Below are 12,968 nucleotides of genomic sequence, written 5' to 3' on the forward strand. Positions count from 1 at the left end.
GTTCAAGTGAAAAGAAAAAAACACCTTCGGTTGAAATAGAAGGAACCGTTCTGAGGACCGCACCGTCATCATGGAAAACAAGAAAAGGTGGTTTGCAAGACAAAGCCCCCAACTCAGAAATCCGCCGAGCCAATGGCCATAAGAAAAAACACGTGACAAACCGAAGGTTCACGGTTTCCAATGGCTCAAACGGAGCCCGCTTAAGAGCCGACAGAACCAGGGGCAAATTCCATGGCACTACTGGCTGCTGAAAGGGAGGCTGCACTTGCAAAACCCCCTGTAAAAAAGTCTGCACCTCTGGAAGGAGAGCCAGACGCTGCAGAAAATAAATGGACAGAGCCGAAATCTGTACCTTCAAGGATTGAAGCAGTAAGTCGGCTTCCAAACCACCCTGAAGAAAAGCTATCAGTCTTGGAAGGCGGAACTGGGCAGTATGCACTCTATGCCGCTCACACCACATAAAGAAAAACCTATGCTAAGAAAAATTTGCCTTCCTTCCACAGGCACTAAAACTACACTGATGTAAGGGGTTGCAGAGGAGAGGGGGGGGGGGGCAATGGGGGGAGTTATAGATTTCAGTCATTAGTGCCAACTCCACACCTTCCCACCTACAACCCATGGTCCAGTGCCCCCCAGCCTTGAGGAAAGAGAAAAGTAAATTGGTGAGCTTTTAGGTTTCATCTAAGTAACACAAACAGCTTTTCAGTACAATTAACTTAAGTCAGCCAGTTAACATAGTGAGGCGGCTAGGGGAAAGTGTTTACCCTTAGTACAGCCAATACATTTATACCTTGTATTTAAACCCTAAAGCAGTAAAACATCCAAAAATCAAATGTTTGCACCTTAAATTTCACCTGAATGTAACCGAAGTAAAATATCTCATCCTAAATATATACAGAGATCAGACCAATTTTCCAAATTTTAGTTATAGGCAACGCAGGGGGGAAGGGTAGCGTTAAGGAGTGCCTGGAAACCACCCATCACTGCCCACATTATGATCGCAATAGTATATTTTAAATTACTAGAACTGCATGTTTTACAGATCTCCTCAGTAGCACAAATCTTTTACGATGTGTCAGCAAGGGGATGTAGTTATGTGACCGGTCACGATACATACCGACTGCTGAATGCCAGCAAAGTATATACCGACGCCTATCATAATCCCGACACCAGAATCTAGGAGGACGCGCGCCCGAATGAGGTAAGTATGGGCCGCGCGTCCTTTTAGCCGCGGGAGGGGTGGGTTTGGATTGTTAAGTTTAGGCCACTTAGCGGGGTTAGTGTTAGGTTTGTTGTTTTTTTTTTGGGGGGGGGGGGGGTATTAGTATTAGCCACCCCTAGGGAATCCCAACACCAGCATCCCGGCAGCAGTGGAGATCCCAATTGTCCTGAAGTAAGTATTAGCTAACCTAATTCTACCCCCTAACCCTCCCTTAGGGGTGCCTAACCCTAACCTCCCTGCCCAGTACCTAACCCTAATCCCCCCTCTAAGTGCCTAAACCTAACCCCCCCCTTCCCCGCTGATTAAACCTAAGTCTCCCCTAACCTAAACCAAACCTCTCGGGGAACCCTAAACCTATTCCTCCACACACACTACATCCCCCCCGCCCCGGGCTGGCCCTACTGCCACATCTAATGGCTTACTTTGAACGCTGACCATGTATATGTCTGAAATATTACATACACTGCACTTTGTATGAGGCCAACTATAGCTGGTTAAGCTCTAATTAGGACTTCTTTATTGGTGGTCGCACTCGCTCTAAAATCAAGAATTTGGAAAACCTACGTTTGCCCCTGTTAGTGTTGCAGAATTAAATCTCCAATGACGCTCAGCGGACCAGACAATATACTGTATAGCAAGAGATTTTCATTCTAGAGGTTAAAAAAAAATTAAAAAATCATTATACGGGAGAATACGTAGCTATATAATCCAAGACTTCTCACGTGCTGCTTCCAGTCTCAGGGACACGATCCCCTATCCTATCAGGCTATCAGACTGCAAAGACTGAAGCGTGCCCTGAAAACACCACTGTGCATCAAAGCCTTCCAGCTCTTCTAACACTCTTAAACACATGTCCTCCCTCCTCACATTGCTTTCCAGTTTTCCTCCATGATATGCTCCAATTACTTAGAGCAGGTTCCTCTAGTCTTTTGCTTATCACCCTGTGCTATCCCCGTCTCCTGTGCTCCCACCACTTACAGCGCTCCAGTGATGGACTCTGTCAGCCTTTCCAGGCATGGGCTTACTGACTGCACCTGTTATAACTGTGTCATTTTGTTGGGTGGTTTTTGAACCTGTAATGCCTGTTCAATTCCTTTTTATATTTTATATTGTATTGTTGGTTTATCCAATTGTATTCTTCTTGAACACCGCTGTGGACATTCATCTTATGAATAAAAGTAATAAGAGTCATGTTGTAAGCTGTGCAAGTTATCACCTTATGTGATCCATTGTATGTCGTTCTTCTCAACATTACGTTTCTGGAAAATAAAATTTCTTCAGAAGAATTAATGCAGCTCTGTGCTATGTATAAGGGAAACAAACACACTCAGCTGTCTGTAGTGTGACTAGTAACAGTGATTTTATAGAAGTTCCTATAGAATAAAGCACACAGAGGAAGGTGTTCCACACAGGTTTTTCATTTTGATGGGTATTAAAGAAGGACGCCAAGGGGTTAATGTGTAGGATTGTGTCTGTAAAGCTTAAAAATAAATCATTTTGATTGGAGTAGTTTATGCACTGCCTGTCCAGTGTATACAAAATCTGCACGTGACAATCTCCAGACTCTTAGGGTGCCCTTAAGGCACAGCAATATATTTATATTATGGTCACTATGGACTAGGATAATCAGCACAGTGGTCCTCTCCTATTTCATCTCAAGGTAATTGGACCTTATGTTAAAACAAAATATTTGGTCTTAATTAGGTTTAGCTGAAAAAGCACAAATAAGATATGAAAAGACTGCACAATATTTCCCTTGCGTATGAAGTAGAATTAATACCAATAAACGAACTGAATCAGCAAATATATTAGTTATATGGGAAAAGGCACATGGGTGAGTGGGCTAAATAATGGAAATTTAAGGAAAAAAGCAAAAGTTCCATTACACGGTGTTAAGGATATATTCTTAATGAGCTCATGGGGACCTGCTAACAGTTTTCTAGAATAATGTATTAAAAACCTCCCTCCTATTAAATCTGAGGTTGAGGGGTCTGTGTTGTCAGTATGTGGTGTGAAGCCCCAAGGGTGCAGCTGGATAGGAGGGACAGGAGTAAAAGAAAAAAATGGGGGGAGAGAGAGATTCCAGTCTGGCTTCTGGCTGACCTCCAGCTCTCAACCTCTGTTAGATCTCTTAAGGAGACTGAGTGCTTCAACGCGGGAGTACAGATGCAATACACATGCACTTCCTGAGGACCGACTATGTATCTGAGAGGCATAGATGTGGTGTGAGAGCTGCGACTAAATCCATGGACGGAAAACAAGAAATGAAGACTCTTGCTTCAGTTGAAAGAAGTGGAATGTAAACTGCCAGGATTCTATAAGACGCACAATGGTACAAGGCACTGCTCACAATGACTTCACACAAAGTTTTCACAGAATGCAGCTGAACAGTTCCTGGTGAGTACAAAAACTAGGACAACCATTTACAGCATCGTTGTATAAAACAGACCGTTATTCCTAAGTGATACTGCAAAACACTTATGTAAATTAAGATGTACTGCCCTTACACGTGGAACATGAATGTGCTAAAAAACAATGTTCCCACGTGCGATCTTATTTCTAGAAGGACAGACTGCAGCAATGTCATATAAAAACAGCAGTTAAGCTTGCTGCTGGGGTTAGGTTACTAGCAGATAATGCCCATCATAGAGGGGGGAGCACAGTCACACAGGCAAAACAGATGGGTTTAAATTAAGCAAATCCCTCATCTGCCTCATTACAAGGGATGAGCATGGCATTTAAATGATATTAAAACATTGAAATGGATATTTGAAAAAGCTTTTTTGGAGATATAGACACACATATACATTTTCTGCCTTATCTAGATGAACAGAAGAAGAGGTTACAGTTTCATATCCACACACACATTGGATATTCCATGCCATCTCTCTGGCAGCTAAGGGGTTAAGCAAATAGCTCCCACAAAAAAAAAATCAAGACACTCCTTGTGTGGCAGGAGAAAGGATGGTGAAGGCTGGTGATTAGACGACAACGCAAGTGGACCTCACTCTGGTACATGGGAAGAACAGGTCCCAGATTAATTCAAAAGTTTAATCTCTCCTCCATCAGTGGAGTCACAGCCACATCATGGACCCTTGCAAGGGCATAGCAAAGAGTTACGTTCTCTCTTGAGCAGAAACAATAATGGATACAAACTAAGTGACAATCAATAATATGGGTCGAATAAGAAAAACAAGATAATGATCATGGCTGAGTGAAAGGGACATGCAAGAAGCAGTTTTGACATACCCAAGGTTAGCTGGAGCACTTTCCAACCCTGGCTCAGTTCACGGGCAAGAAATGACAGAGCTCAATCATTCTTATACTGCTAGCATCTTAAATGACACCAGGACGGACACGGCACCTCAGAAGTGCTGGATTGCACTCCTCACCCTTATGGTCATTGTGCCCACAATTGGAGGCAATATCCTGGTAATCTTGGCGATATCACTAGAGAAGAAACTACAGAATGCCACCAACTACTTCCTCATGTCGCTGGCTGTGGCAGACCTGCTGGTTGGAATATTTGTGATGCCAGTCGCACTTCTCACCATTATATTCAGTAAGTACCAAAGAGTGTGCCTGTTACTCCTTCAGAGCTGAAGTGGCAAGTGAGTAGTTATACCACTAGCAATTGGAGCACTGAAGAAGCTGCTTTGGTATTATGTACAGATGGACTAGGATGTCATCTAGATTAAAATGGTCAATGACATGTTCTAGTTTAGAATGGAAGTAATGTAACTCGGGAAGAGAATGGTATCACGTAGTGTACGAGAAACTCTTAAATACTTCACATGAGACAGGGTGAACTTTAATCTAAATGAGTTCGGATGGTAAAAATTAGAACATAGGTTACATGTACATTAAGGGGGGTATCCACTAGACTATTAAGTTGAACGATTGAACGATAACGATCGTCGTTTAGACATCTATAAATATTTCAAACATGCTGGTCAACGTGACAATAACGTCAGGTTCAGCATGTTTCCAGATGATAGATGACCCTGCACTGAACGTCTGCTTGTTCAGTGCAGGCCCATCACACGACTGGCAAACGACTGAACGATTACAATGTCGTAATCGAGCAGTTGTTTTCAGATCTTGTAGTGGATACCCCCCTTCACACACACAAAGGAAGCCTCCCACTAATTATTATTATTATTATTACTGGAGAGCATCATGGGGTCAGTATTCTGGGAAAATACGCATTCTAGAATATTGTGTTACATTAAAATAAACATGGATAACGGATACAAAATACTTCAACTAAAATAATTACAATATACTGATATAGGCAGGGAAAAATATATTAATGTAAGAACACATTAATATACTATTTCTTATACATAAACAGGGAGCCAAAATCACCAGGCCCCAGTAAAAACATAAGGATTAAGGCCTTTGTCTCAAATGAAGAAAGACAACTTAAAGCGGCAGCAGATGGCTTTAAAGCATCATTCGAATATACATACATCAATTGCTGTATTATGAACCTTTATATAATGAGATTATATCTATAAAATGACATACGAGGGCACGGGGAGGACTGCAGGAACAGGATAGCACTATATATACAAATCTTGTGTATGTTTATATACATCGAGGATCAACTGCTACAGCTCTATAGCTCTTCTCTGCTACCGCATAAAGCCAGGAGCAGTCACTGCAATCTGCAGCAGAAATATACATTATGTGGCAATAGGATTAGGTACACACAATTTTAATATGTATCCTGTAACTTAAAAAAAACTACAATTTGCAAAGAAATATATTCTGTGTGTCCCTACAGATGAACCTCCCCACACTATTACAAATATTAACCATACTCAGCACTAGTTTAATAAAATACTGTGCAAGTGTTCAGAGTATTGGGAAACGCACAAAGGATGCATATAACTTGGCTGCACTGATTAAAGAGAATACATCTTGAAATTGCTGTTATTACATCAGGCACATTTAAATCAATGGAGGTATCATTAGACCAAAGCTATAAAAAGAATGAGCTAAAAGTACATTACTGTAATAATGTTATTAATCTGCAGTCCACATTTCTGCCTCTCACGGATGAAAACGGACCTTTGAATTCACAACACAATATCCAACTGTAGTTGGTAGACAGCAATTCTTAAGGACAAATATCGACAACATGGGAAAATAGGTATAAAATGAGGTGTCCTGCAGTAATCTGTAAAAGGTCATATCGGTTAGAAGCACAGGTGTATGTAATAGAAGGGAGGCGGATTTGTTATTTATAAGGAATGTCAGGACGGTCAGAAAACAGCTTTAATTCTTCAGCCCCACTGTGTTTTTTAAGTCACAAATACAGAATACAAATTATAACGCCTAATGCTGGGCATACACTCTACAATTATATGTCAGATATCTGTCCAATCTGGCTGGTTGGAATGAAAACCTGGTAATGTATGGGAGCAAATGACAATCTGCTCACAAACACTGGAAAACAGACAAAAATGGTCGTTCAGACAAATTGATTAAAACACACGAATGTAACCAATTTGAATTTTTTGTCTTGTTTTCCAGTGTTTAAAACCATGATTGACTGTCATTTGCTCCCATACATTACCAGGTTTTCATTCCAACCAGCCAGATTGGACAGATATCTGACAGAAAATTGTATAGTGTATGCCCAGCATTAGTAAGAGAAAAAAAAATACTAAATATAATTGAAAGGCAAAAATAGAATACTATGGGGGGAATTCAATTAGACGCAATAAGCTGCTTTTCCACCAAAACCTGCTTTTTGTGCGAATTTGTACTTATAGCGCAATCTTATTAGCCGTGACTTTTCACTGGTGCAAAGTCTCCATAGCATTAAGCCGTGAAACGTTTTCACCACCTCTTGAGTAGCTGAAAAGTTGGGCAAAATCCCTATCTTTAGGTAACAAAAAGTCAGGGCTTTGTTCAGAACCACTAGGACACTCTCCTTAATGGCTAATTAGGTCAAAATATTTTTTTTTACCTTAATTTGGCCAATAATGACATGTCAGTTTTGGGGTGAAAAAGTGCAAAGTGCAGGAAAATAGATTAATTGATGTGGGACAGGTATATGGGGTGCTATATGAATGGGACAGGTGTTTTTAAAATTGCATGTGGGTGTTAGTGGTGTATTTTGAAGTGGCTTTAAATGACACATACTTATAGGCATATAAATGCATATATAAATACATGCGCCCCCAATTTAAGTACATTTATTTTTGCAGAAAACCACTTGCTTTCTATCATTATTTGACTGGGAGATATATGCATAAAATAGCCATTTCACACAATTTTAAGAACAGCAAATGCTTTTATTAGGGCCACTATTACAGTTCTACATTATTATCCTATATCAGTTTACCTTTTGATGGGGGCACAGGCAGATTTCAACATCTTCACCTATAGTTTTTGTGGCTAAATGCAGGAAGAATTTTCATGCAAATGCCGCTTCGTGACTTTTGGAATTGAATTATGTGAAAAACGAGTGCGCATAGACACGATGAGGGTTTTTCTCTCATGAAAAGTGGAATTAGCGGGTGAACGGTGCAAAAACTTAACATGTGAAAAGTTAGCACGTTTTCGCAGCTAAATTTTTCCCCCTATGTATAATAGTTTTAAATAAGCAATTGCTTAACTTATATTTAACCTACTGCCTGTACTCCCCACAACGCCATGAAATGATGTACAGTGTATAAAATAATCTACAAACAAAAATGCTTTAAACTGTAAAAACACATTTTTTGTCCAATACCCTTGTACCAAACATCTTGGCTATTAATCAAACTATAAATGACGGCTCCAGAGGCTTACTTTAGGATCTGCTCCACCGGTCATCTGCCCTTTCTGTCTTTGTTGACAATTGCGGTTTTGGACTCTGCTACATACTTTGAATGTAGGCAGCATTCAGATGTGTCCTCATGTGCTCTGGCTTAAGTCGCCCCAAACAGCCCCTCACAGTGCACCAGATCCTGGGTGATTTGGCCACGCCAAGCGTCTTTCTCGCTCAAAATTTGCATCTTATTCGCACTAATAAAACAAATGGAAGTGACAAAACCACTTTGCACTAATCAATTTGATATATACGACATTTGTACATCTGTGTGTGAATGAGACCGAAACTATGTACAAAGTGCTATAATGCCCGGGTATAGTCTAACGCCACGTTCCGTATACATTTAAAGTCACAACCCAGGGTCTGTAGTACACTGACTGGTGTTCCACTGCGTCTGCGATGTGAAGAAGATGCAAAATGTAAAGAAAAGGACGGTACGCTACAAATCTCGGAGCGGCCAATTTGCGCCTGGCGTCCCGCGCCATATGGCATATTGAGGCTAGGTGCAGGACGACATCTGTAAATCCGTACTTATTACAAGCACCATAGCCTTCAGTCACACATGAACATAAGGTCGACAAGGAAAATATCAACATTTAAAATGTCAACACCAGAATGTCGACAACACGTGTGTGTTATTTTTAAAGTTAGGTTAAAACATGCAAAAACTGTCAACAGTCTGGTGTTGATATGTTAAACACGGACCTTGTGAACATGTCGACATTTGCGAATGTCGACTTTTCATACCACACCCTGTGCAAGGTCTACTAGGGTTCTAGCTGGATAAGGAGGAAATATTAAGAATCCTTGTGTATGTGAGCGTGCAAAATACAATGGACAGGTAAAATCACTTGTCCAACCACTTCTGCTAAATAGCTAAATTATTATCATGATTTGTACGGTGCCGCAAGGGGCCTGTGGTGCCATACAAGGGAAAAAACCGACGAGATACACAAGTTCAGACAGTATATAAATTCACATAGGTACATAATTACAGTGCACAGATAGCATAATTAGGTACAGCAGACAAGGAGGAGATATGGGCCCTGCTCATATGAGCTTACAATCAATAGGAATACGGACGGACACAATTGGGAGAAAAAGACAAGAGAAGATATTTCATATTTATTTTAGGATGGTTGCTGAATGTTTATCACAATAAAGGCTAAGATCAGGAGACTTTGGCCACCAAGCACTCCAACAGTTATAAACCATATTAACATAAAACGTGCCCATTTGTGTCTTGAAAGTGTGGGACATGAAATGAATGCATATATAGGCTTGTAGTTACAGCAAATAATTACATGTAGGTTCTGTCCAGTATGTCATCAGCATCATATGAATGAAATAAGGAGACTGGCCTTAGCTCACATTCTTCATTTGTTTCAGAACCTGTTTGGCCACTGCCGCAGTGCCTGTGTGCAATCTGGCTATTTCTCGATGTCCTGTTTTCTACAGCATCCATCATACACCTTTGCGCCATATCTTTAGACCGTTACATTGCAATCAAGAAACCTATCCAAGCCAGTCGATTCAACACAAGAGCAAAAACACTTATCAAGATTGCAGTGGTGTGGCTGATATCAGCAGGTAAGCCAAAGAGAACTCAGAAGTGCTCAAAGCAGTGTTTGCTGTAGTCTGTATTTAATACTCAGCATTACAGTCTCAGAAACAACTGACAATCTGTTTATTAGATTTGCTTGGGCTAGCTTGGTGGATCATCTCGCTCATAAAAAGCTCCTTAAGTCACCAGTAAAGTTACATAAGAGCCATTAGTAATATTAACAAATTGTGCTTCAGATAAAACCAATAAATTACAAATAATTCTGTGAGTGTAGGGGGAAGTCTTTGTCTCCTGGCAAAGCACAGTTCCTACAAAGATGTCAACTGAATGACAGAGTAAGTGCCTGTCAGATGCTGAATTGCTTACACTCCGTTTTATAGCAGATACAAAAACACTGTCAGACATCTCAAAGTTCTGTCATCAGAAGAAGCTTTTATAAAATGATTTGTGAATTTCACATGATGCGATTTGAAATGGTTTCTACTTGTATTTTAGGTTTAGAACCAAATTTCCAGACTAGAAGTCTGAAGGGGCCTATCCATTAGAAGACTTTTTTTTGTCCAAGACCAAAGACACTTCCTGCCAACAAAAAGTCTTTCATGCAAATAGACTTTCACAAACATGATAGAGTTTTGTGAACAACTTCTTTATAGACCACTGAAAACACATTTCAGAATCGCAATACAAAAGTGTCCTGTACACACATATGATGCTTTATTGATGGGTAATTCTTTCATTCAGTTTAAAGGCACTTTTTCTATATATACACCAATTACATTTGGGTTTAAAATGTTCCTTTTAATTGAGCACTTAAAAGCCAATAATGGACTAATAATAATAAAAAGTGCCTGTTACAGAAACAGGTTATGGTTACAGGGGCGATTCAACTGTTTTTTGGGTGGTGATAATTAATGGGCGCCCGACGAAGCTATTCAGTTGTTTGGGGCGGCTATTATCGCACTTGTAGTGGCCAAAAGCACCGTGTTTAGCTGTGTAAAGCAACTAAACCTATCTAAAGACCTGGATAGGACGCCCAGACGCCCAAACCACAGACTTTTGCCACATTTCTGCTTACCACCTTGGGAAGCTGCAAGCAGAAATATCGGCGCCCACAGCACTCGCACCCAATCGGAGCAACAACTGAATTGCTCTGTCGGGCGCCCCTTTACGAACGGAAACCTAAAAAAAACAATTGAATTGCCCCCATAGAACAGGTATTTTTAATAAAATTACCCTAGTTAATATGAAAAACTGGAGGTTATACAAATATTGCTCAAGGTGTAAAACACTGCTCCTAATCCTCAGCCACAAGATACTGACAACAGACTCTGCTAGTTAGAAGAGCTATGACAACCCGCTGATCCTCTGAATCCTGCAGCTGCGGAGGTGCACTGCATAACTGGGACATGCTGAAAAACTATCCTCATGCTCCTCCACAGAAAGGATCAGAAACACTTTCCTTTAATTTATTCTGGCCTGACATAGCTTACAGATCAGATTACTTGGGTATTGCACGACAAAGCTTTGGTAATCAGCCTGTGGCAGCTGTACGACAGCAAAGGAAATACGATTTTCTGAAACATGTAACTAATCAGTAATGAAACTACCTACACTTGTTGTGATGAATACTTGGTTTGTATCTTAAATGTATTCCACCTGCTATGGACTAACCTGCGCAGCATTAGTGTTTAAGTGGGAGATGGATTAACCCTTCTAAAAGGACAAGTTGAGTAGTTGCCTCTTAGCAACCAATCAGCTTCTAACTATCATTTATCAAAAATGGTCTATAAAATGAGTAGGCAACTGTGGCACATATCCCCAACTGTGGCACATATCCCAGCATGCCCTGCCACAGGTTTAGCATGTCCTAACAGCACAACTGTGACAGAGCATGCTGGGAAGTGTTGTCACAAAGCAGCTGGAGTGCCACATTTTGTCTACACCTGGTCTATACAATTTGTAGAAGCTGATTAGATGCTGTGGGCAACGTCTCTACCTGTCCTCTTTGGACAGCTTGATACAACTCTTTAAATACTCTAGAACATCTATTCCAAATACACCAGTGTTATTTTAGGTAACATATAAACATTAGTCAACATCAAAGAACCTGGTTCCAAGAAGTGTGTGATAGGTACAAATATAAACATCTTCAGTGCAGGGCTTAAAAAAAACTTCATACAAGTTTACATAAGTAAATGATCTTCATTCTTTCAGGCATTGCTGTTCCTATACCGATCCAAGGTCTCCTCGACCCGGACACCATCTTCAGCACAAACTACACCTGCGTAGTTCGGACTGAGCACTTCAAGTACTTTATTATTTATGGCTCCATGGCTGCATTTTTTGTCCCTTTTGGGATCATGGTGGTAATTTACTTTCTGACTATTCACTTATTGAGGAAAAAGGCATATCTGATCAAGAACAAGCCACCTCAGCGCCTCACATGGTCTACAGTGTCAACCGTTTTTCAGAGGGATATGACACCTGGGTCTTCTCCAGAGAAGGTTGCCATGCTGGATGGTCCAAGAAGAGATCGAGCATTGCAGATTAACAGTGATGAAATGCCCATTCGAAGGCTTTCCAGTGTGGGTAAAAAGTCCATGCAGACCATAACTAATGAGCAAAGGGCTTCTAAAGTCTTGGGCATAGTATTTTTTTTGTTTGTTTTTATGTGGTGTCCATTTTTTATTACCAATGTTGCCTCAGTCCTATGTGACCCAAATGACTGCGACCCCAATGTAATCAAAATGTTAATGGAGATCTTTGTGTGGGTTGGGTACATTTCCTCTGGGGTCAATCCATTGGTCTATACTCTATTTAACAAGACTTTCAGAGATGCTTTTGGTCGTTACATCACCTGTAATTTCCGTGGTATACGGTCTGTAACCCTCTTACGGAACTGTTCTAGTCGAATATCATTCCGGAACTCAATGGCAGAAAATTCAAAGCTAATCATGAAACATGGAATGAAAAATGGGATTAACCCAGTCATGTACCAGAGCCCACTGAGACTGCACAATTCTCAGCTGGAGTCATCTGCCATCTTGCTGGACACCTTATTCCTTACTGATAACGAAGCTGGAAAGACTGAGGAACAAGTGAGCTATGTATAAGTCAGCTACAAAACATCTGGTGCAAACCACAAAACTCATCATACATTAATTTATAAATTGTTATATTTGCAACAAATATGCTGTTTGTAGAAAATTATTTTCTTCATTCTAGTTCCATACTGCAGACTTTACTGGAGGTCTTAGCATTAACTAGTAGAATATGACAGCGGCCATGTGAATGCTCTCTAGGAAGCATCTACATTTGGAAAACAGCAAAGGGGGTTGGGGGAGACCATAATA

At 40.6% G+C, this 12,968-nt stretch overlaps 2 protein-coding genes across 3 annotated transcripts in view; one reads left to right on the forward strand and one right to left on the reverse strand.

The window, feature by feature from the left end:
* Positions 1-12,968, reverse strand: part of PSMD1 (proteasome 26S subunit, non-ATPase 1) — a 99,436-nt gene that overhangs the window by 20,737 nt on the left and 65,731 nt on the right. The gene's annotated exons all lie outside the window — the stretch shown is intronic.
* HTR2B (5-hydroxytryptamine receptor 2B) lies at positions 3,390-12,764 on the forward strand. 2 transcript variants are annotated; one of them, XM_088460930.1, is made up of 4 exons: positions 3,390-3,619; positions 4,048-4,784; positions 9,441-9,641; positions 11,830-12,764. In XM_088460930.1, exons 2-4 carry the CDS (start codon positions 4,448-4,450, stop codon positions 12,726-12,728), a joined length of 1,437 nt encoding a protein of 478 aa, XP_088317056.1. In that variant the 5' UTR covers positions 3,390-3,619; positions 4,048-4,447; the 3' UTR covers positions 12,729-12,764. The 2 variants fall into 2 exon arrangements, with proteins under 2 accessions (XP_088317056.1, XP_088317055.1); XM_088460929.1 differs by having other exon boundaries at positions 3,390-4,784.

The sequence above is a fragment of the Taudactylus pleione genome, unplaced genomic scaffold, assembly GCF_031769625.1.
Source record: "Taudactylus pleione unplaced genomic scaffold, aTauple2 ptg000995l, whole genome shotgun sequence".
Taxonomy (NCBI): domain Eukaryota; kingdom Metazoa; phylum Chordata; class Amphibia; order Anura; family Myobatrachidae; genus Taudactylus; species Taudactylus pleione.